Source organism: Phalacrocorax carbo, chromosome 3 (genome assembly GCF_963921805.1).
Source record: "Phalacrocorax carbo chromosome 3, bPhaCar2.1, whole genome shotgun sequence".
In the NCBI taxonomy this organism is placed as follows: domain Eukaryota; kingdom Metazoa; phylum Chordata; class Aves; order Suliformes; family Phalacrocoracidae; genus Phalacrocorax; species Phalacrocorax carbo.
Genome location: NC_087515.1, coordinates 45,246,355 through 45,269,378, shown reverse-complemented (window position 1 = coordinate 45,269,378; position 23,024 = coordinate 45,246,355). Strand labels below are relative to the sequence as shown.

Genomic DNA, 23,024 nt, shown 5'->3' with positions numbered 1-23,024 from the left:
TGAGGTGCCAAGGGAGGATACAGGGAGATCCGCACCTGCTGTATCTGACAAAAGTGACCATGGGTGTAATTTAAATTAAAACAGCTTTTGTCAGCAGCAATCTCTCCTGAAGGTGCAGAAAAAGTCAATTATTTTTATTTCTTTGGCTACTTCATTATAAGTCAAGAAAGCAATTAGGACATGAAAAAGCAGGAAGTTTTGTTTTCCAGAAATAAATGTTTGGTCTGAGACACAATAATTCTTACATGTTGAAGGATTTAAGTAATTGCAGCCAGCTATTCAAGTAACTGGAGTACTCAAAACATTAGGGTATTTCATGCAAACTACCCCCAAAAAAACTCTATACTATGTTTTCTTTATTTTGTATTTATTTTAATTTTCCTCTCGAAAGTGTTATTTTTTAGCTTAATAAAAATTCTAACAAACAGGAATCTAAATAAATTTGAAATAGCATGTATTCCCTCCATATAGTGAAAAGAATGACAACTTGAATGTGGAGTTTTTTTTTCGCCATGCAAATCAATGTATTTTAATGGCTACAGTGGGAGTTGGCGACTGTTGGAGACAGGCTCACAAGCCTTTTGTCTGAGCCCATCCTGTCATGTTTATAGTCAGCCTTTTCTAAGCAACGTAGCTTAAAATTATGAGGGGAGAAGTATGCAAATGATTATTTAACGTTGTTTCCTGCTTTCTGATTGCAGATTATAATAAAATCAGTAATGTTACACTAAAAAAAAAAAAAAAAGCCAGATTATCATGCCCGGAACACTCCTAGGCTTAGCACCAGGGCGGTGACGGGGCTGTCACAGGAGCAGCTAGTAGTTCCACTACTCTATTTATCTAACTCACCATTATTCCTTATGGAGATTATATACTTGAGTAATCGGAGCAAATGTATCATTAGTGCTGTTTAAGCAGCCAAGCAAGATTCCTGCCTTCTGAAATCCTTCTCCTGTGATTATGTCTTGGACCAAAAGACAAGATGGAGCCTGCACAGAACACTTGCAGGGTGATTCATTCTGGAGGGCATGTTTAGGAGATTACCTTTTAATGCCTAGCTTGCACAGAGTTGTAGGGCTTTTTGTTCATTTGAGGATTTTTTAGAGTTGATTGTGATCTGATTTCTGAAAAGCCAATCTGAAAACCTGTGTCAATGTTCAAACTACAAAAGTAGTTCCATCCCCTTCACTTCCTTCCATTAGGTTTTAAGGCCTAATATGAATTTCTAGCAGCATTTCAAGAAGGTAAAAATAGTTATTTGGGCATTCTTTCTTTTATACCACTTCAAAGCTTTAGTTAGGGCCAGAGCTTGTTTTAAACTCAGTACGGTACAAACACAGAAATAATGGTCCATTTTTCAGTTAGGAGAAAGATGTAAAGAACTAACATTCCCATAATTTACAGCTTCCAAGTAGGAGCTTAAGGAGGAATACAGCCATATAAATGAGAATTGATGTGTGTATATCTATTTCATAATCTTAGCTATTTTCTGATAGGGTATGGTATATATTAGGAAACAGTTCACAAGAGGAATTTTCCTTTGTCATCTCCTACTAACATAATTTTCCTTTATGTGCCAACCTTCTCATAAATAACTGACCCAACTTATGATCAAAGGATCAAGTTTGTTCCTGGTATTTTACCATAGCAAAAGTATGCTTTGCAAAGCATCATTAAGCTCTGGACAGTCCAATGTCTGGCAGGTGGAACTGAAGGCATCAGGAGTAACTAAGGGTTGTGTGACCTGTTTAAAACATAAAATGTCTCAAATATATAATGCTGTCTATGTACATTCAATTATTTAGACACTTGAAGACAGTGCCATCCAGGCTTTGGCGTGAAGGGTCTGGACTTCAACTATAAGTTTTAGCCTTATGTTTTTTTATAAAGGCAAACAAAACTGGAAGATCTAAATTAAACTGGAAGTTTTGTTAAAATGAATCTACTCTCTTCTGAGAATCAGTAAATTATGCAGGTACACTATTATGTCTATGACACCTGCAGCATCTTTGTGGTATGAAAGCCCCATCAGCTGGTAGCAACATTAAGAAAGCTTAAGCAATTCCTTTCTTTCAAATGCTTCCTCAAAACACACTTTTCAGGCTTTTTTATGCACTAGCAGTGTTAAATAAGGCAACTACATAACATTACTGTGTGCTTCTCACCCTCTGTCTTGCCAATATGTATCATTCTACAAGTTTAGGCTTTGCTCTTGTAGTGGGCTCTGAAGGACAGTGATACCATCTGCATCAACCACTCTTGTAGAACAGTGTAATCTAATAATACAAGTTCTACATCTTCTGTTTCGTCATCCTTCTAGTAATAACTCATCCAATCTTGCTTTTTTAAATGTATGTGTTTCAGTAATACTATTTTTTAATCTCTGACAAATATCTTATCAGTGAGTTTGTGACCCTAAGTTCCAAATGTGGCTGGGAAGTTTAGGTATTTTGCTCTGTTCCACACCTATATAATCTTAAAACACAGTAATACCTGCTGTACTCTACTGCATACAACTGTTCAGTGGGGAGGAGTAACTTTCAAAAGACAGTATTCCATTTTGTCTCTTAAAGATGCAGGTAGCTTTCTCTTTTCTCCTTTTTGTCTTAAACCTTTCCCAGTAAGATGGCATACACTGTTTAGTTGTATCCTTATTTTTCAGGACAAACCAAGCTGTAATCAGCATAAAAATCAGAGCAGGTAGAGTATGGGGAAAAATTCTAATGTCTAGATATAGGACAAGTATAGCAGGTATCTGTGTATACAGTGTATAAATAAAAGTATATATACATATATAGACATATATAAATAAATAAAAGTATATCCAGTATAGCATACTAGATAACCATACCAGTTTTCATTCACCAGATCATGATGCTGGTCTGAATCCAGCACAATGCAAGACATTTTAAGAGCCATGATAACCTGACTTGACACCGCTAAGGTTGTATTTAATGAAGACCAGTGTAATTACTGTCTGTCTTACGTAGCTTGAGATGTAGCAGCTTGTGCCAGTGTAAGTTCCTTTAGATTAAATTTACATCTGTCTGGTGGTGCTGTTATGCTTTTGGGGTGGTTGCTGTGACCAGCTAGGAATGTTAGTGGACAAGCCTCATTCTAGCAGAGCATAGCTGACCCCTTGTTTCCTCCAGTAGAGAGAAGTGATATAACTGGTGCAGTTTATATGGTGTCCAAGGACTGGCCCATACTGGAGAAATCTTCTGATATGACTAACTAAATATATAATTTATTAACTAAATACCCATTTTACTTTGAACCTGGGAAAACGCAAGCTGACGTGCTTTATCAGATCTTCGCAATTTATATCGCTGTTACCAACCTCCCATTGTCAGTACTGATGTGTATTGTATTGCTTCTGTATCACCTCACCTACCACCTACAATATTGCCATTATAATTAAAGTAATTCAAAACTAGGACTCAGTTTGCAAATCCTTGTCATTCAGGTTTTGGTTTTGCAAACCAAACCCCCATTGATTACAATTTTTATTCCAGGATTTGTAGGCAATAGTGATATACAATATCATCTGCATTCTCTGTTAAAATTAGTAAATAATAAGTAGGAATTGGTCACTTTCAGAATGTCTCATTCTTCACCATCACAAAATAAACAAGAATAGCTCAAATATGTGCTGTTCCTTTCTGGTTCATCTAGTAGATACTTGAACAGAATAATCTGTAGTGAGTCAGGCTTTTCTTGTTTGTAAAAACAGAAAACATATGATGCAACCCCAAAAAGCAATTTAACTCCAGCCCAGTAGTGTCAGATTAACCCTGGAAGAGTCAGGGACAATTTTCTCATGCCTTAAAATGCCTGCCTTGCAAAGCACATGCTGCTTGTTTCTCATGCTGTCACAAACCACCTTCTAATTCAAGCTGTGACCATAGTGTGGTTGTCTTTAAGCTTCCATTTCAGACTTCATCTTATCTTTGTGTGCCAAAGCCCTCAAGTGACAATATAACATCTGCAGGGAACACTAGGGAAGCTGACCATGCTGGAACCTTCAGTGTCAATGAGTGCTGTAACCAGGTTGAAGACTAACTGGCCCCAAAATGCAAAAAATGCAAAAAAAAAAAAAAGGACTAACCATAGAAATACACCCTGAGACCTACTGGGCTTACAAGTTAAGGTGTAGATTCTCACACACATCTCCAGTGAGTGACTCAACTCTGAAACACTGTGTGGTTTTGTATTTCATGGAGCTTGGCTATCAAGTGGTGGCTGTGTGCAGAGCCAGCACATATCCTTGTGTATCTTGGGTTCTTCAAATACAAAAAATAGCCATCCTTAAAGAGCCTCACACAGAGTCAGCTCACATCTACTGGAGGTTCTGCAGAGCCAAATTTTCTGCATCATGTTACCTGACTTATCAGAGCACAAAGCCAGAGACAACCCAGCTCCATGGACACCCAATGTGATACAATGAGTGCAGAGACGCTCTTGAAGCTCTGTCGGAGTAGGTGCAGGTCTAGCAGAACCCAGGCAGGCTCTGTGCAAAATCATGGCACCACTGTTCTTTACTGTCCAAGGAATCCAGGTTTTTCCAGAAGCTACATGATCCTTGCTCCATATCTCTCTGACTATTGGAGAGTCACCTGCCTACATGGTAGTTTTCACATTCTGTTTCTAAGTGAATGCCATACTTTATTTGGATATTTAATAAGAAAAAAATGAAAGCACTTTCATTTTATGGTTACTCACTGTAACCAGCTGAGTTAGTGCTGCTGCTGAAACTGTACTGCTGCCATTTTTATTTTATTTTTTTTAATGAGCTTTCCTCCATGATGAAGGTAAGGTCATCTTCCTTGACTAATCATTCTTGTTGACACAGTCTAGCCAAGCTTCTGTGTTCCTCCATTTATCTGCTCTTTGTCCATCACAATGAATACACATCTCTCATTCCCATCAGTTGTAATTCACTTTGCTTGTATTACTGTGGCATCAATTTGTGCAGCACAAGTGAGGTGAGATATTCACTTCCCTAATTTTTTCCTTCTGTTCCCTCCTTACAGCTTTATTCATAGGGAAAATGCTCTGTTTGTTTCCACAGGCCACTCTCTTTTCTTCCCCACAGATCATCCTGTAAGAGTTCCTTCTGCCTTGGTACCTGCAATGCACAGCCAGGCAACCAAAGACTAGAGAGCTGGCAAGTTGAGATGATTCATTACTATTCAAAGTTATTTGTTATCTCAGTCTCCTAACACGACTCTCGTTTGTTGCCTTTTATATTTTGTCATCCTCCATTGTGAGTTGGGTGGGAATGATATTGCTTTTGTTGGCTAGTTGGAGTACCTTATTTGTTTGGAGACTCCAGGCACTAGTAATGTGCAATAAAGAAGGTGTTGACTGTTGAGAGGAAGAAAAGAGGAGAGCTCTCATCAGTTATGGAGAGTGGCATAGCTTTTACCTTCCAAAGCAGAAAAAGGTGGAGAACACTTTTGTCTATCAATATCAAATCACATAGGTAGGCACCAAAGGAAAAATGGAAGAATTTTGTTTTCATCAGTTTTTGCTTTCACATCCGAAGAGAATTCAGGAATGCCTAAGATGCTTGTCCCACGTTTCCTATAAAAAGGAGGTGGTTTTGTCCTCATTGCAGGTATAGAAAAGGCAAAAAGTTACCTTCAGAATAAACTATGTCAAAAGTTGTTATAGAAAAAGGAAACTTTTTCCCAAAGCAACTGCTTTCCTACTTTAACAGCAACAGTATTTGTTGGCATTAGTTATAGCTGGTTTGCATCCTTGCTTTTTCTTGCATTATCCCACATGCACAAGATACAAACGGAAAACCTTCATTAAAACTTCATGTCATATAGCTTAATGACACACTTCTAGCCTGTTCTTTTGTATGCTTTATGTCCTTAGAATTAATAACTTCCACAGTTTAATGAGATTTAAAATTCCCTGTGCTTGTTTCTGCAGGCACCCTAGACAAACATGTAGAACTAGAGAAACTTGTGGCCACCTTCCTTGGTGTGGAAGATGCTATGGTGTTTGGCATGGGCTTTGCAACTAACTCGATGAATATTCCAGCCCTTGTTGGGAAGGTGAGTACTTCCTTAAGGAACGCATAAAACAATCACTTATTAATTGCTTTAACAACTGCTGCAGTATTCTGAGCATGTGATTAAGTGGAAATGGTTGATCGAGGAACACAGCTTGATATCAGGAATGCAAGGCTGACAGCCTTGTGACCTTAAATATGCTGCTCCATCATTTTTTCTAGCTCTGGGTGTTGCTATCACACATACCTAAAATCTATTTAAGGATGAGTGATATGGAGGTTTAGCTTCTCTTAAGGAGGTTGATTCTCCCTAAAAAATAAGTAAATGTTGCATCGTGTTTCTCAGGCGTTGTGGGATGAAGTATTTGGGCTACTTGCAGAGATATTGCCCAGCTGCCTGTGGTGAAACATGATGATTAGGATATTTTTTACAACGCTTTCAGAAACGAGAAAGCAGGGTGTCAAGCATTCCTGATGGACAGATCTCCAGCCAGCCCTGCAAAGAAAGCTGGCAGCAAGTGCAAGTCTAAAGTTGTGGCCATATTAAAAAAGTGAGGTTCTTATTTGGTGTTGAAGGGACTTCATCTGCAACTTGGGGTACCTAAGGCAAAGACATGAAAATCCATCATTCCCTCTTGGTGGAGATAGAGAGAACTCATTGTGGTTTATGATCAAGTTTTCTTCTGAAGCACCAGCCTAGAGGTGAAGTCACTCACTGTTGAAGATATCCAGCTTTGCAAGAGATTTATAAAATACATGTACACAAGGGTTGGGCAGGGAGAATTGCTTCAGCCCAGAACATGAACTTCAGTCTGCAACAGTGCTGAGGTAATCCAGCAATTTCAAAGGGAACAGATGCAGAGAATTAGTAAAGGTAAATTTATGAAATTGCAGACACATAACAGCATGAGATACTTGTCCCTTGCTTAGCTATAAAATAATTTTCCCTCACTTAGCTGGCCTTGGTTAGAGGTGGGATATTTAGATAGAAGTGGCACAAATAAAGAAATTACTATATGTACTATATAGAATATAACTATAACAATTTAGTGTATGTTAATGTTATATAGTATTAAAATAAATATATTAGAGATATTGTATAATTGCCCTATGTTGGGGAGATTTATTCCTAAATTTTCCTATATAATTAAGGTTAGCAGCTACATTTTCTTGTCAAGCTGTATATATTCTTGCTGTTAGTTCTGCATAGCAGTCTCTAGGCAGATTTCTGTGAGTATCTCAACCTAGGCATAATCTGTGTTTCCAAAATAAGTATTTACTTAATGTTTTATTGCCCTTTGGGTAATGAAACCACAGCACAAGATGTGTAATAGAAAGCAGAGTTAAATTATGGTTCCAGCTTGAATTTCAACTGTGAGTCCTGGCTCCTTTTAATATAATATACAAAGTTATTTCTCCTGCATTTCTATTTTTCTTTCTTAAAATAAAATGAGTTTTCAACTGAGGTAATTAATGAAAACTGTACTACAGGTGAACTGTATATGCATTTACCAGAGGAAGACTCTGCCTGGTGCCTAGGCTTCACTCACATCTTAATAGATTAAGTGGTGGGATAATAGATTAATAGTGGGATTTATGAGGCATTGATCTGTCCTGATCTCATTTCTGCAGCCCAAAGTGCTGATGTCAGTCCAGCCTCAGTGTTACTTCTCCTTACATTATGGTCATGCAGTCTTTACATATGGCGTGGTGACTGCATTTTCCTTGCAACACAAAATAGACTGTAGACAGGGGATAGAGGAAGCAACATCACTTGATTTTACTATAAAGTAGTCAATCTGTGCTAGGGTTATTCACTACTTTCCAGTTAGAGGAAATATTTGGCCCCTTTGCAGCACCTGGGAATATCTGAGAATCTGATCCCACAGTTTCTGCCTGCCTTTGCAGTGGGTCCTGGCACCTTCAGAAAAGTGGCAGAAAATACAGTTCATGTTTAATACTTACAGCTTAATTGGTGCAATGCTATAGCATAGACACACGTGTGTGCTGACACACATACGCATGCATGTTAAGAGCTTCCCAATTCATGCAGATGCTTACTGTACTCCTTCTCCACAGGGCTGCCTCATTTTAAGTGACGAGTTGAACCACACTTCTCTTGTTCTTGGTGCAAGGCTTTCAGGTGCTACTATTAGAATCTTCAAGCATAATAGTGAGTATTGAAGTTGGAAATACTTAAAGACAGAGTTGTTCACACCTCAAAGGCAAGAATGCTTCCTTTCAATGCATGCTTTGCTGTCAGTTCCAGATAATACTTTTGTCCAGGCAGAAGGATTAACTGTTCAATATTATGAGTGATTTCTGATGGGGAAAAATTAATAGTGTAATATTATAATTGCTATTGTGCATGATTTGGCCCATCAGGTTGGACCTTATTTTCAAAATCCAGAGTCTTAGTCTCATTGCTGTCTTTTTGACATGCTGAATGACTGTGTGCTGTCATAAAGGTTTTATTGTTATTTTTACTATAGCCAAAATAGGACAAACATATTTAGAAAAACATACTCTGTATTTCCTGGCTCTGTTTCCGGCAGGTTCAGTGCAACCAGAGTTACATTAATGTGGTATTAGTTTGAAATGGTTATCCTGAATTCCCAGGGGGCTATCCCAAAGGTGCAAAAGGGTATATCAAAAGCGTCATCCCAAATATTCTTTGAAGTGTAATTTTAGTATAGAAATCACGTTAACTTTGCAGTTGTATCATTATCCTCTAAAATACTCATGCTTTTTAACTTTTATTTAGTTAATGCTGCTGTGGTCACTGTCAGAGACATTGTGATGGCTTTGATGACAAGAGCTTGTTTTTTTCCCTTATTCCCCATCACAATCCCCCGTTCCATTCCCATTGCTGCCACCAGGCAGTGATTGCAACAGAGGTTAAGAAACTAGAGAACTGGTGAGGAATTAATAAAGAGGTCTGATCACCTTTGTTAATAGCTAATACAGTCCCTTCTCTTTATTAAGTGTTCTGTTCAGCCCTGAGGTGAGCAAAAATCAATTATGCATATGCTATAAAAGGCCTAAGGATCCATTGGAATGAAAAGCACACTATAATTATAATATAAGGTGTTGTTATAATTAATATCTATTCATAATTTGGGCAAGAAGCAATTTCTGAAGATGATTCAAGAATTAAAGATCATCTGAACCTGAATGTTTTTACAGAAGTAATTATTCATAGATTAGCCTGTAGCATACCCCAGCTTGGTTCACTTTCACAAATGTGGATTCCTAGGCATGGTTGCTATACCAGTCTTTTCTCAACTCTTCCTTAGTTCAGTGCCTTATCTCATTCAAATGGGTTTACATCATGTCTTGCAGGGTGACCTCTCCCTACCCAAATCTAAATGTTCTCAGCCTCTCCACTCCTCTACACTGCGTGCAGCCCAGCTGATTTGTGTCGCTTCCCACAGCGTTTCAAAGAACATTTCAGTTTGAGGAGTGTATTACTCTCAACTGCTAGGGAAGCAGCAAAGGCATCACTTTGAGCTGTCATTCTTGCTTTAAGGAATTTGGTCTCTAACCATCCCCCAATATTTCCTTCCACTCCCGAGAAGCTGATACCTAACCATCCTCTGCTTGCACTTAAAGATAAATTAAAGATGATGTTCTTTTGTGAATAATGTATGAACCTGAAAATAGTAGTGACTTGTCCAAAAAACCCCACTAATCCAGCACTGGAAAATGTAGACGGTCCCTTTAACAGACTCTGCATACATTAGTGGAAGTCTATCCAGATTGCTTTAGAAAAATTCATTGCCTTCTAGATTAGAGATCAGATTTGCCAAAGTCAGTCTTGTATGCCATTTCTGAGGTATCACCTTAACTTATTTTCAAAATGAAACTGTAGAAACTTATGCAAATACTGTTTGGAATTTGAGCGTCAACTTTTGTCATCACTGTTTTGCAGGCCTTGAGTCTTAACCTAAGTTGCACCTGGAGAGCACTTTGCTCTCTCTTGGCTCGCTGTGTGTCTCTCAGTGTGTTATAGCTCCATGGTTAGAAAGTCCTTTCTTTTGAACATTTCCTTAATCATACCCATGTATTACATGTCACCAACAGCTTTTAAAATCACATGTCCGGAAATGTATGTATGTGCCTTTTGCTTTGGAGAAAACAGGATGTGTATCAGGGGAGGATAGTGGTGGCGAGTGTAATCCAGCCAGACTGCCTTTGTAGGACGCACAGTTTCACCCAAAATGAAGTAGACGGCCTTGCCTCTGTGGATCTGTCAGGGAGTAGTGTAACACACTCAGTACAACAAATTAATAAGGACACACATAACCAAAACTTCCACCTTGTTTTGGGACAGTTCTTTTCAGTTAAGCAGGTGCTTGTTTGTTTTGTTGTGTTGCTTGTGCTCCCAGATTATCCTTCTTGCTAATGTGTGGATATATAGCATATGTACAGGCGTGTGCACATATGCCCAAATTGTCAGTGTATGTTAGTGCTGTCATTGTCATGCTTATGATAAGGTGAATTAAGCCATTATAAGTGTCATACTGCTTGATGCAAAAGAAAGGCTGTTTATGCTGTATTGGCCCTGTGAATGAGTAGAAAACTTTGCACCTTGAGTTACCACTTGAAGATCTCTAATAAGCATTAATTTCAGCATCGGGTAACAATGCGTTTTGTCTTACTTTTTAAAATCCTCCTCTGTATTCTAGTAGAAAAGGCAATACCCTCTGCTTCTTCTTTCCAAGGACAGGGGATTGATGTCTGTCATTTCATATCAGGAAATCAATGACCCTTTAAAGAGCTTGGCCCTGGGCATCAACTGGAGGATGTTACTGTGTCAAAGGCTTGGCTAGGGCCCTTTGACGAGCAGTTGGAACAATTCTCCAGCAAGGTGGAGATATAAAGAATAGATCTGAGCCCTATCCCAAAAAGGATTAGGGCTTAATGTACATTTCATTCTCACCTGTATGTACAGAGCCAAGTTGTGTGGTGGCATGAGTTGGCTCACCTCCTTTGGAGCTATGCCAAGTTACACAAAAGTGCTGTTTGAACCCAGTAGTGCCCTATACTAAAGACAGTAAAAGGAATGCCAAGTGGTACCACTGCTAGTGCCCGAGACACCCTTTCTGTGCAGGAGACTCAAAACTAAATTCAAATCAGGCAGCAGAATTTGAGGTTACCTTTTTGCTATTAGAATGCAGCTTGAGAAAGCAGCCTTTTTTCCATTGCTCCTTGTTGCTTACATCAGCCTCTTTTGAACTGCTGGGTAATACCCTCAATAAACTGCTTAGAACATATTTACTTTGGCTCCGACTTCCCTGGTTACACATGTGTAGAAGAGACACTGGGAGAAGGGTGAGGTGTGAATGTTTGTTGCAGTTATTATAAATGGTTATCAAAATGAGGAGGAATAATTATGTAACAATTTAGTGAAGCAATGGTATATTTTCTGAACAAGCTACTTCCTGAATACTATACAAAAAAACATGCAAAGGCGCGTGCTAGTAACCTCCCTTTCTAACCAGCTTGACATTGTAAATCTCTCTCCCCTCCCTTTTTCCGCCCTGTTACAGAAAAACTATTTTTAAAAGGAAAATTATAGAAAACTTTGTTCTATGATAAAAATATTTCACAGAAAATAGAGTACACTCTGCCATTTTGAACTTGCTACTGAAGCACGTTCACCTTTCAAAGGCTATGCTGTAGCTAATTCTGTAAAACTGTGTTATTTTATTTCAAAGCATATAATCTGTAATACTGGATCTATTTGTCATGACACAAAAGTAAATAATTATGTTTATTTCATTAGTAAGCCAAGAAGTAATCTCTACTTATTACCTTAGTTATGTATAATATAATTACAAAAGTTTCTTACAAAAGTGAATGAAAGTCTATGTCAATAAGTAGGTAGCTGTCCTAGGCATCACACTTTTCACAAAAAGTCTAAATAGTTTTTCTAGAACAGACGAAATTGTTCGACCTCTGTTCTTCTCTGAAGTAAAATAAAAGGCATCTGGACGTTTCTCCTTTTTGCAAAAACATTGCACAGGTGTATGAGAAGGTTTTCAAGCCTTAAAGTGGGCAATAGAACAAAAATGTGCTATGGATCTATAAGTCCCTTTTAATTTGGATGTGGGAATGTGCCCTGCATCCTGCCTGCCAGTGAACAATCCCTTCCTTGTAAACAGGAATTTAGAGGTCTGGGCTGAGAGAAGTGCACAGGGACACAGCTACAGATCATCTATGTGAGAGACATTTAGGAGAATATTCCATTTCAGCCCTGTAACTAAAAACTACTGAATAGGGCATTCTCTTCCTGTGGGCTCTCATTACCAGTATTGCTAGTCTTCACCCTGACAGGGTCACACCAGTAATCTACAGGGTATTTGGCCTTTAAGGGACTTTCTGTTCCAGGATCTTGTGAGTTTTTGTGGATACTAGCAGCAAAGCTCACCGCCCTGGAGCCTTTGCCCTAATGAATTGGGTGTAGGGGGATATTTTTTTTTATTTTATTGTAGGATATGAGCAGTCCTAAATTCATGCGGAAGTGTGTTTAGTAGGCTAAAATAGTTCTGACCTGCCCATAAAACATCTACCTTTTGTCTCTCCTGCTGTGGTGTGGGCAGCATTCTGAGTTACCATTTTCCAGGCAGTGATTTATTTAGGAAGCTAGAAAAGAGCTGCATTTCTACAATTGAAATGGAGCCAGCAGTACAGTGCAGCAACTAGTAGGCAGTGGGAGAAGGTGGGAGGCTAAAACATCTCCCCACCTCTGTGGCATTAGTGGCCTGGTCTTGGTTATTTTTGTGCCAGAAGGCATCTGATGTTACCCCTACCCAGGCCTGGGCTTCAGGAACCCACTCCAACCCTCCCCAAGTGACCTGTGTGGGGGCCCTTCAGCTATATGGGGGCTTCACTCTTGGATATTTTATTTCCTGGCCCAGGGACAGACTGACTTATTACCTGCTCTTTTTTTATTTCTAAAACAATTTTTAATTAATATCATATATTTTAAAGCACTTTTTCAGAACCTCTGACTTTTATCTTGGTTAAATATTAGAGAAAATCCCTTGACCCTCCCAATAAAATTTGAAAAGCAAAACCCTATAGCTAACCATTAATCAGCTTGTGATTTTATCAAGGGTTTTCTGTCACAGAAATTCTGAGTCATATTGGTATCAGGTGCAGCAGTTTTGTGTCTCATTCTGGTATCTGGTGAGAACCTATCTTTGTTCATTCAGTGGACAGATGAGCATGTTACTGACTAACTACATCCAAGTGAATTCTGTTCATATCAGCCTGTATAAGAAGGTGCTGTACAAGGCTTAGGATTTGTTTCTTCTTTCTAATTCTACTGCACTTTTTCCATATAGCATCAAGCAACTCAACTGCAGCCACATTTTCAGGTTTAGATTTGCAATCGCATGAGCAGTCTGTGTGAATGTTGTGACTACACACAGAAATCAGGCCATGTGGGAAAAAAATTTCCAGTTCTCTTCACTGCAAGGGTGCTTCAACATGCAATCAGAATAAGTGATACTGTAAGGAGAGCAAAACCAAGCACCTTGGTTAGGTGAAAATCTGGCCTCTAATCTAGTGCGTGAATCCACATCTGAAATGGGAATCACACTAGTACATGCCTAGCTTCTTCTCACACACCTTTTCAGAGTGTTGTGAAAGTAGTAAGGGGTTTTATGGGTTCTCACAAATCAGGTGGTTGATGACAGAAGTGTGTCATGCGGGTGTGAGCTGTTCAGGTTTCCATACAAAATATGGTTCCCTGCTTGGACGAGAGCTGTGAATTTACCTTAATCCAACTCTGGTATTGCTCAGTCTACTCAGCCAAATTAATGCTTTGGAGTTCAGATATGTGTGCCATGAGGACACCTTAAAGAGAAAATACGGATACCTGTAGGAGTTGTAGTTAACAGTGAAAAAACTTTTAGAGAGCAGAAGGCCCTCACCCTAAAGTGCAAATATATTCTCTAGCAAAAGAGAAGGAAAGAAGAGTACAAAGTGGGAAAACTGTAAGTGCATGCCTTTAAGCAAGCAAATAAAATAAGGGGGAAACAAAAGAGAGAAATGAACAGGTAAAAATTAGTGACAAATCTCTGCAAAAACCAGAGAGTTTGCAGTGGCTTAGTACAAAATGGATCCTTTATTTATTTTTTTTCCAAAGGTGTAAGTGGCCCTTGAATTTAAGAAGGAAGAACAGTGTTATAGCTATTACAGAGCATAATGAAAGGCACATTTCCCACAAGGTTTTGTTCTCCTTGAAGCCTCTGGCCACTATCAGAGACAAGATTTTTGCACCAGATAGGTGGACCGCAGCCTAAACCAGTTTGGCATGTATTTCCCTGTGACACATACAGACGCAGAGAGGAGACTGGTGTATCCTGCTCCTAGCATGCTGTCTCTGCATTTGCCCTCTCTGATTTGAGAAAGACATGTCTGACTTGCCAAGTGTGAATAGGAATCTTTCCTGAGCAAGTGCTTTTTACTTTCACAGAGATATGTATTTATTGAAGTGCATGGAGGGGAGTCTCAGACTGTGGCTGCAGTAATCACCGCTCCCACCACCCCATTCCAAACGAAGATATTCAAAGCTGTGATTTCAGGGAAATTAGTCTAAAGATGCTTTTGCTCTTCAAAGCTGTGCCAGCAGGCAGGGACTTTCCAAAGACTAGTTTTCACTAGAATGAAACTACCTTCTACAGCCCTACAGCTACTGTTTAGATCAACAAAACCCTTGTGGTGACTTCCCTTTGTTGTTTAGGGATCTGCATGGAGGGACAGTATTGGAGCTAGCCACTCGAGTCACCCATGAAAGGAGAGTGACCAGGAAAGGTACCAGTGGCTGGGAGAGAGCAAGAGAGGATGCTGCAGTAGATGCATTGCACCAGGGGAGAGGTGGTTGCTTGGGAGGCTGAGAAGGGACAGGTAGCCACAGAGTCTCCATGAACTTGCATCAGAATGCAAAATGGGAGAAACTGAAAATAAGAGTGGCAAACACAAGGTGAAGAAAAGAAGAATGTGATGTGATAAGAGTAGTAGCCTGTTTATTTTAATTAAAAATTATTCAGCTGACATGCAGGAGATTTCCAGCCCACACAGAGGAATAGTGATGACATCCCCGGCATTGCAATGTAAGGATGAGGGGTGGGGCACTGTGTCACCCTGCAAGGAGGCACTGACCGTGCCTGGGAGAGAGCAGAGGCCCCTCCAGGAGCCTGGAGTCCCACCTGCACTGGAGGCAGCATGACACATGGCTGCCCACCCAGGTCCAGGCTTGCTTCAACCCACTGGCAGTTTGTGTTGTTGGTATTTCTGTTGAAGTAACTCTGAAGGATCCCAAACAAGGATAATACAAGTCTATCTTAAATTCTAAAAACCCTAAGAGATCCACTGTTCCCTCTTAAGAAACTTCATCTTCTGTATCTAGACAATATGCCATAGGGAGAAGGTGGAAACTGAGACAAAGATAGATTTGATTGTGCTTTGACTAACTAATCAAGTGAAATTCTTAACACCACCTCCTGGGCTGGTGAACAGTCGTTAGCGATTACCGCTGAAAAGCCTGAGCTGGTGGTAGTCAAACAAGGAAGGACAGTTATTTTCCCCATAACTGGTTATTCAAGATGGACTCGTGCAACTTATCATCTCAATGTCCCAGTGTTTCACAGTCTAACTATATTTAATGGGCAAATAATTTGATATTCAAAAGCCACCTGGGATTGCACTGGGGTTTTTTTTTGTGGCATTCAGTGTATCCCACTTTCTGGAAACAAGCACATAGAGAGTACTGCATCTTGAGGGGAAGATTACAGGTAACAGATTTTCTCTTCCTCCAAATTTCCCCTTTTCAAATGAGGCACTACAAGCACAAAGTAAAAAGGTCAATAAAAATCATTTGCACCTAAATAAATTACGTAGACTGTTACAGACCTAAGAAAGGGTCACACATACATGTTTTTCAGAATGAGTCATCAAAACCAAAGTGAGATAGCCCTGATCCTGCTAACAGATGTGTGCTTAGCTTGTAATCCAGCAGGACTGTCATGCATAAAGTCAGGCAAACTAATCCTTTGGAGAGGTTCTTCCCTATTTGTGGTCTCATGTTCCACACTAGTTTGGACACAGGAGCTATTCACATCCATGTATTTTTTTAAGCAGCTCTGTTAAACAGAGTTATATACATTTCACTTCTTTCTATCATCTCATCTTTCCTTTCTTTCTTTTCATGGGAATATATGTTTAAAAAACTGAATCTTGAAGGCTTTCTTTTAGCTTAGAGGGCTGGGCAAACTGACTTTCCTGAAGTCTAGGACCAATCTGGACTGACATGTAGACAGAATACTGAATTGGAAGACCCTGTGTGATTCAGAGGAGGGTTTCAAAGGTCCCAAAAGGATTTAGATGGCAATTACATTGGTAAAGAAATAATGAAGTGGAGAAAAGGGGGCACCCAGATTTTACTTAGAGTGTCTGAGGAAGCTTTCTGTCATCCTGGGCTGTCCTTTAATGCTCAAAACTCAAAAGGTTTTCTGAATATTATCTACTCAAAACAAGAAAGAAGGTGAGCAGCTCTCTTCTATGTAATATGCATATACTGCAAATGCTCAGCTAGGTCATAAATTCCCCTTCTAAAGCACCAAGGAATTTTTATTTCCTTGATTGCCATCTAGTGGTAACTGTCCTGTCTGCATTGCATTATTCATAATAGCATTTCCATCCCGGTGCTCACTGAGCTGTGCAGATGATTGCACCATTGAAATAAGGGGCAACTTATCGTGCATGTGTTGTGCTTTGTAAGTTATAGCAAGGTCTAGCTAGATCAAGAGATTACACGGTAAGGTGTGCAGTGGCACAGGTGTTTCTAAGAAATTTGTCTTTCACCGAGATCAGTAAATGGTACTAGCAAGAGGTGAGGTACCAGAGTGGAAGGGTTCACATCACAACCATCTCTCAGGCCACAGGTTATGCATGATGAACAGTTACTGTGCAAAGGGCCTGGTTCCAGTCAGGTGGAAACCAAGCTATAGGTCAGCATTAATATAGCTGAGGTGTATTTTCTTCAGTTGGGATAATTGTATTTTAAAAATCAACCTTGTACTATTTTAGAAGGTTATAATAACTGCATTAAAATGTGTTGCTTAAAAAGTGGGTTTATGCCATGAAAAAATGTCATTGATTTTTTCAACTCACGATTTGAGCTGATTTGTAGTGTTCCTTGGGGTATTATGAGTCTCTGTAAGATGTTCTTTGAAAACATTTTGAAATGTCAATCCAGATTCCTGAAAAGTTGCTGAATAATTCATTTTGGAGAGTGTTCATTCATGTGCAGACACCAGAATGCTGGTTAGATTTCTGCATTGAGAGTCACATTTGGTCTGACCCTTATTCCTGTGATGTTTTTTCTTGCTTTTTCCATGTTTTTCAAAACTTCAGTGCTTTCCTTCAAGAATGTTATTAGATAATCAACACTGAGCCTTTGAGACAGCAGCTAGGTTTCTAACATTGTTTCAGGCCTCCTTATGTCGAAGTCCTGCCAATGCCAAGCATTTTGGCACCAAATTAGTATATCTATGCCATGTGCTTGTATCCACTTGTCTCTCCCTCTCTCATCAGCAGTCTTTCACTCACTTTCCTTCTTCAGAAGTACAAGATTTCTCTTGCTGCCATTGTGATGTGCTTCACGCAGCCTAATCCAAATCTTTACTGAAGCCATGCATGTTATTCATGAGCCCGTGGTGATGTTGGAAAGCAACCAAAAACTCACTATTCAGGAACCCTTGAGGCATAAGTATCAGCAATCCATGCAGAGAACTGCTGGTAATTAGCCTCAGTACTTAAGCAAAATGGTTTCTTTTTGCCTTTAAATAAAAATGTATGCCAGGAATTTCTGCAAGTTTCCCAGATAAGGTGCACACTGGAAGCTTTTTGTAACTCTCCTTGTCACTAGATTACCTTCGTGCAAATTAAATCAATCATTGAGCCTTTCCTACTGATAAAGGAAGTTTATCTTCAAGACACATTTTTATAATGTTGTCTTTTTCTGTATAGGAAAAAATAGTGCCCAGTAGAAAATCAAAGGTTCTTTAGAAAAAACCTTGTTAATGTTTTTCCTTCCTCCTTTTTCTTATTTTTAAATAAAGATATGCAGAGCCTTGAGAAGTTGCTGAGGGATGCAGTAGTATATGGGCAGCCTCGAAGTTGCAGAGCATGGAGAAAAATTATCATCCTCGTGGAGGGCATTTACAGGTATGTTTGTGTTTTAGAAACATGAATACTCTTTATCATTTCTGAGGACAGAATGATCTGTTGAGTGAAGCGAACATTGACTTCAGGTATTTGGGAGAAATCTTAATGAGAATGGAGGTTACAATAACATTCTGTGATCTTATAAATATGTTGATTTCCATTATGTCACTCTGAGCGCAGGTGTAACTTGCTCCAGTTAGATCCTGTGCATTGCTCTAAATGTTGATTTAGCAAATCACAGTGGAGTGGGAGATGTCTGTGGGAGCAAGACGGATCATCAGCAGGTGTGTGTTGTCATAGATGTGATAAAATTCATGGAGCTATTGTAGGTGAGGAGTTTTGCTAAGTGAGGAAGCTGAGTTTTCTACAGTTGTTTGTTATGCACAGGCAGATCAAAAGACAACTACCCAGAGCTAATTAAGTTCTGCATGCCCAGTTCTTACACAGCTGTTGGATTCTAAAAACTCAAGCTAAACATAGGCCAAGTAATATCAGCACCTTTCTAGTAATTAGTGCTGGATCTAATGAACTCACACTTTAACAGGAAAAACAATTAAAAGACTGCCTTTCAAAAAATTAGGTAGTGGTATTTCATCTAGCCCCAGTCCCTGGAAGAATTTGAATGAGAGAAGTGCCTTTGAGAATCCATCAGATAATCACAGAATCACAGGTTGGAAGGGACCTCGGGGATCATCTAGTCCAACCTTTCTGGGAAGAGCAGAGTTTAAACAAGATGGCCCGGCACGCTGTCCAGACGACTCTTGAAGGTGTCCAACGTGGCTGAGTCAACCACTTCCCTGGGGAGATTATTCCAATGGTTGACTGTCCTCAGTGTGAACAATTTCCCTCTGATGTCCAATTGGAATCTCCCCAAGAGCCTGATACAAAAATTCGCGGATACTATCCTTCAAAGTCCGAACTTCCCCATAAGAGGAAGCGGAGTATCCAGAAAGTTCCCGAAATAAAGCTCAATAGCAACAAAGTCACTATTAAGCAGGCATCCTTTATTACAGCGCTGGGCAGCACTGGGGATTGATCCACCATGAGTGCTCCAGTGATTCAGTAAACTTCCAAAGATTATATACTATAAAGTCATACATATTAATAAGATTCACGAGGATTCATTAACATATGTAAAAGCTCAAGCTGCATGCATAGTTGTCCTTTTAGTGGTCTTTGGGAGTACTCCAGTGGTCTCTGATGGTCTTCCTCACCTATCCGCTGGTTGAACTTTGGGTTTCCTTTGCCCATATATAGTCATTGAATTAGCTCCTAGGTCCTTTAGCCCTGGACTGTCACAAGGGGCTGATTTAAACTAGTTCCTCGAGTGCTTATCTCGACACTGATGTCCTGAGTCTCTGTTATCAATGAATTTACAAGCTTATGCACCATCTTTTTAATCCCATCTGGCACCAATTTGCATTCTTCAAATCCCTGAAACTATCTTTGCAAGGAAGGAAACCACAAGAGAACAAGGATGTTTACAATAAGGATTAAGTCAAGGACTGTCAGGGGTTTAGTTCTATCAAGCCACTTGTGTCCATTCCACCTTGTCCTTTCCATGTGACTCCTTGTAAAAAGGGAGTCTCCATCTTCTTTGTAGCTACCCCTTAAGTACTGGTACACGGTGATGAGATCCCCTCTAAGCCTCCTTTTCTCAAGCCTGAACAAACCCAGTTCTCTCAGCCTGTCCTCATATGGCAGGCTTCCCAATCTTTTGGTCATCTTGGTGGCCCTTCTCTGGACCCCTTCCAACCTGTCCACATCTTTTTTGTATAGCGGGAACCAGAACTGTACACAGTACTCTAGGTGTGGCCTGACAAGCGCTGAGTAGAGTGGGATAATTACTTCTTTCTCTCTGCTGGCGATGCCCTTTTTGATTCAACCCAGCATCCTGTTGGCCTTCTTGGCCGCAGCAGCACACTGTTTGCTCGTGTTGAGCTTTCTGTCCACCAGGACCCCCAGGTCCCTTTCCACAGAGCTGCTCTCCAGCCAGGTGGATCCCAGTCTGTACTGCACTCCAGGATTATGTTTTCCCAGGTGCGTGACCTTACACTTTTTGTTGAACTTCATAAGGTTCTTGCTGGCCCACTCCTCCAGCCTATCCAGATCTTCCTGCAGAGCATCTCTCCCTTCTGGAGTGTCTACTTCCCCACTCAACTTGGTGTCATCAGCAAACTTCATCAGGGTACACCTGATGCTGTTATCCAGATCACTTATAAAGATATTGAATAACATTGGGCCCAATATCGATCCCTGGGGGACTCCATTTGTGACAGGTTGCCAGTTTGAGAAAGAGCTATTTACCACCACACTTTGGGTGTGGTCTGTCAGCCAGTTCCCCACCCACTGCACAGACCACTTGTCTAGGCCATAACACATCAATTTCTCCAGGAGGAGACTGTGGGGGACAGTATCAAAGGCCTTGGAGAAGTCCAGGTAAACAACGTCTGCTGTCCACCCCATGTCAGCCAGGCAAGTCACTTTGTCATAGAAGGCAACCAGGTTTTTCAGGCACAATCTGCCTTTAGTGAAGCCATGTTGGCTTTTCCCAATCACAGGCTTCAATTGACTTGTGATGGCCCCCAGGAGGATTTATTCCATAACTTTCCCAGGGATTGAAGTAAGACTGATGGGCCTATAGTTACATGGATCCTCCCTCGAGCCCTTTTTGTAGATAGGGGTAACATTTGCCTTCCTCTAGTCCTCTGGGACATCCCCCGTTCTCTATGACTTCTCAAAGATTATGGAGAGTGGCCTTGCAATGATGTCAGCAGGCTCTCTCAACACCCTAGGGTGGATGGCGTCAGGGCCCATTGATTTGTGGGGGTCAAGCTCCTGTAGTAATTCATATACTAACTCTTCCTTCACCGATGGTGGGTCGGTGTTTGGTTCAATTGACAATTTCGTTCCCAAAGCCTGGGACCCTACAGTGCTGGTAAAGACAGAGGTGAAGAAGGTGTTGAGGACCTCTGCCTTTTCTGCATTATTGGTGATTGATTCTCCTTTTCTGTTTAACAGTGGGCCTACGTTTTCCTTCTTTTTCTCCTTATGGTTGACATGTCTGAAGAACCCTTTCTTGTTATTTTTTATGTCTACAGCCAGTTTCAATTCAAATTGGGCTTTTGCTTTTCTGACTGCGTCTCTGCACTCTCTGGCTATGCCCTTGTAGTTCTCAGCGGATAATCCTCCACTTCTCCATTTCTGGTGTGCTTCCCTTTTGGATTTGATAATATCAGCATCGATAATACCATGTAATTATAGAGCATCCTAGTTAGATAGCTCTGGTTCACTGGTGTGGTACATCTTACACCCAACCAGAAGGACAAACCATCACTAGAGTTGAACAGCAAAGCAGAGGCACCAGCCAGGCTCACCACCCTGGGCTTCATCCTGGCAACTGCTCAAGTCAGGAGAAGGTTGTGGGAGAGGCAGACATGAGGCTGGTGGATGGCATAGAGGGGGAGCCACTGGTGGGCAAGGAGCTGGAGCAGGGAGAGGTAGAGAACACGAAGAGGAGGGAAGGGCTGAAGAAGCAGGGATCTGGACAGTAAGAGCGTTTGCAAGGATCTAGGCAAGCCTACTGTAGTGATGACAAGAGATGGGTCAAGTAGGAGAAGGATGGGTTTGGAAGTAGCAACACTTGCACCAGAGAGAAGGGAACCAGAACCACTCATTCACAGGACGTGACATGGTTTATGAAAGCAACATTAAACTTTATATACAGGGATCATATTATGTGTTGCTGAAATACAGCCAGTCTGGATGGGCAGTCATTTATGCCATTTTATTGAGAAATGCTAGCACAGTTCAGCTTTTTTCATAAGGAATCTTTTATGATGTCATGTCACCACAACTTAATAGTTGTCAGTGCTTTCATTTTACCTAACATTATCCATCTGCAAAGAAAACAAATCAGTCCTTATCTAAACACCTGTCACTCAGAGCTGAAACAGGTCAACAGCAGATCAGCTGATCCAAAGCAGGCTGAATGGACTCCTTTCAGCCAGAATAAACAGAGCAAAGCTGCAAATAAACATAGCTTGGCACTAGTAAAAGAAAGCTCAGATTTAAGGACTTTAAGGATCATGCAGAAATTAAGTGGACCACCAACATTTTACTGACAAATATTTCTATTGGTCACATGGCCTGTAGAAAATGCTCCAGCTGCTGAGCTATGTTCACTTTTAAATCCTTTACTCCAGATATTGACCACTAGGGAGCAAAAAGGTGACACAGAAGCATGGATTGGTCCAAGCAGTGGGACAAACACACTGTCAGATACTTGCAACTACAATAACTATATTTCCAGATGTATATTTGATAGAGAGCTTTATTTTCCTCTAGTTTTGCAGTTCATTTTCAAAGACTTCATTCTCAAAAGTTCAAAGAACCTTCTGTTGGAATGCAACGTAAAAACTTGTTAAACTTCATACAACCTTACTGAAAGGGAACCATAAAATTCCTTCAGTCCTGTAAGGGCTAAATAATGTTAAGACCACTCATGCCCTGAGTGTCTACACTTGTGAAAGGCATACAGTAAAATAAAAACAAAGCTCAGCTCTCTAATAGTCTCTCATTGGAAACTAGCCCTAGCAGTAGCTAGGTTGGTTGGTTAGTTGTTTTCATAGTCTAAGCAGATCAGAAATTGAAGATTGTGGTTTGTTTGCACAGCAAGTCTGCTCTGACTTGAGAGAGAATACCACCACGCCCCACAGTGTTGTATCCCTGCCATCACTGCCAACCCAAGATGCCCACA

The 23,024-nt window shown here is 40.3% G+C and overlaps 1 protein-coding gene across 14 annotated transcripts in view; it reads left to right on the top strand.

Annotated features, from left to right (window-relative positions):
* Positions 1–23,024, top strand: part of SPTLC3 (serine palmitoyltransferase long chain base subunit 3) — a 303,012-nt gene that overhangs the window by 254,221 nt on the left and 25,767 nt on the right. For all 14 annotated transcript variants that reach the window (XM_064446775.1, XM_064446764.1, XM_064446765.1 and 11 more), the window contains 3 exons: positions 5,944–6,068; positions 8,105–8,198; positions 18,160–18,265. In XM_064446775.1, coding sequence (XP_064302845.1) covers positions 5,944–6,068; positions 8,105–8,198; positions 18,160–18,265 — 325 coding nt within the window. The remainder of the gene's footprint in view (positions 1–5,943; positions 6,069–8,104; positions 8,199–18,159; positions 18,266–23,024) is intronic.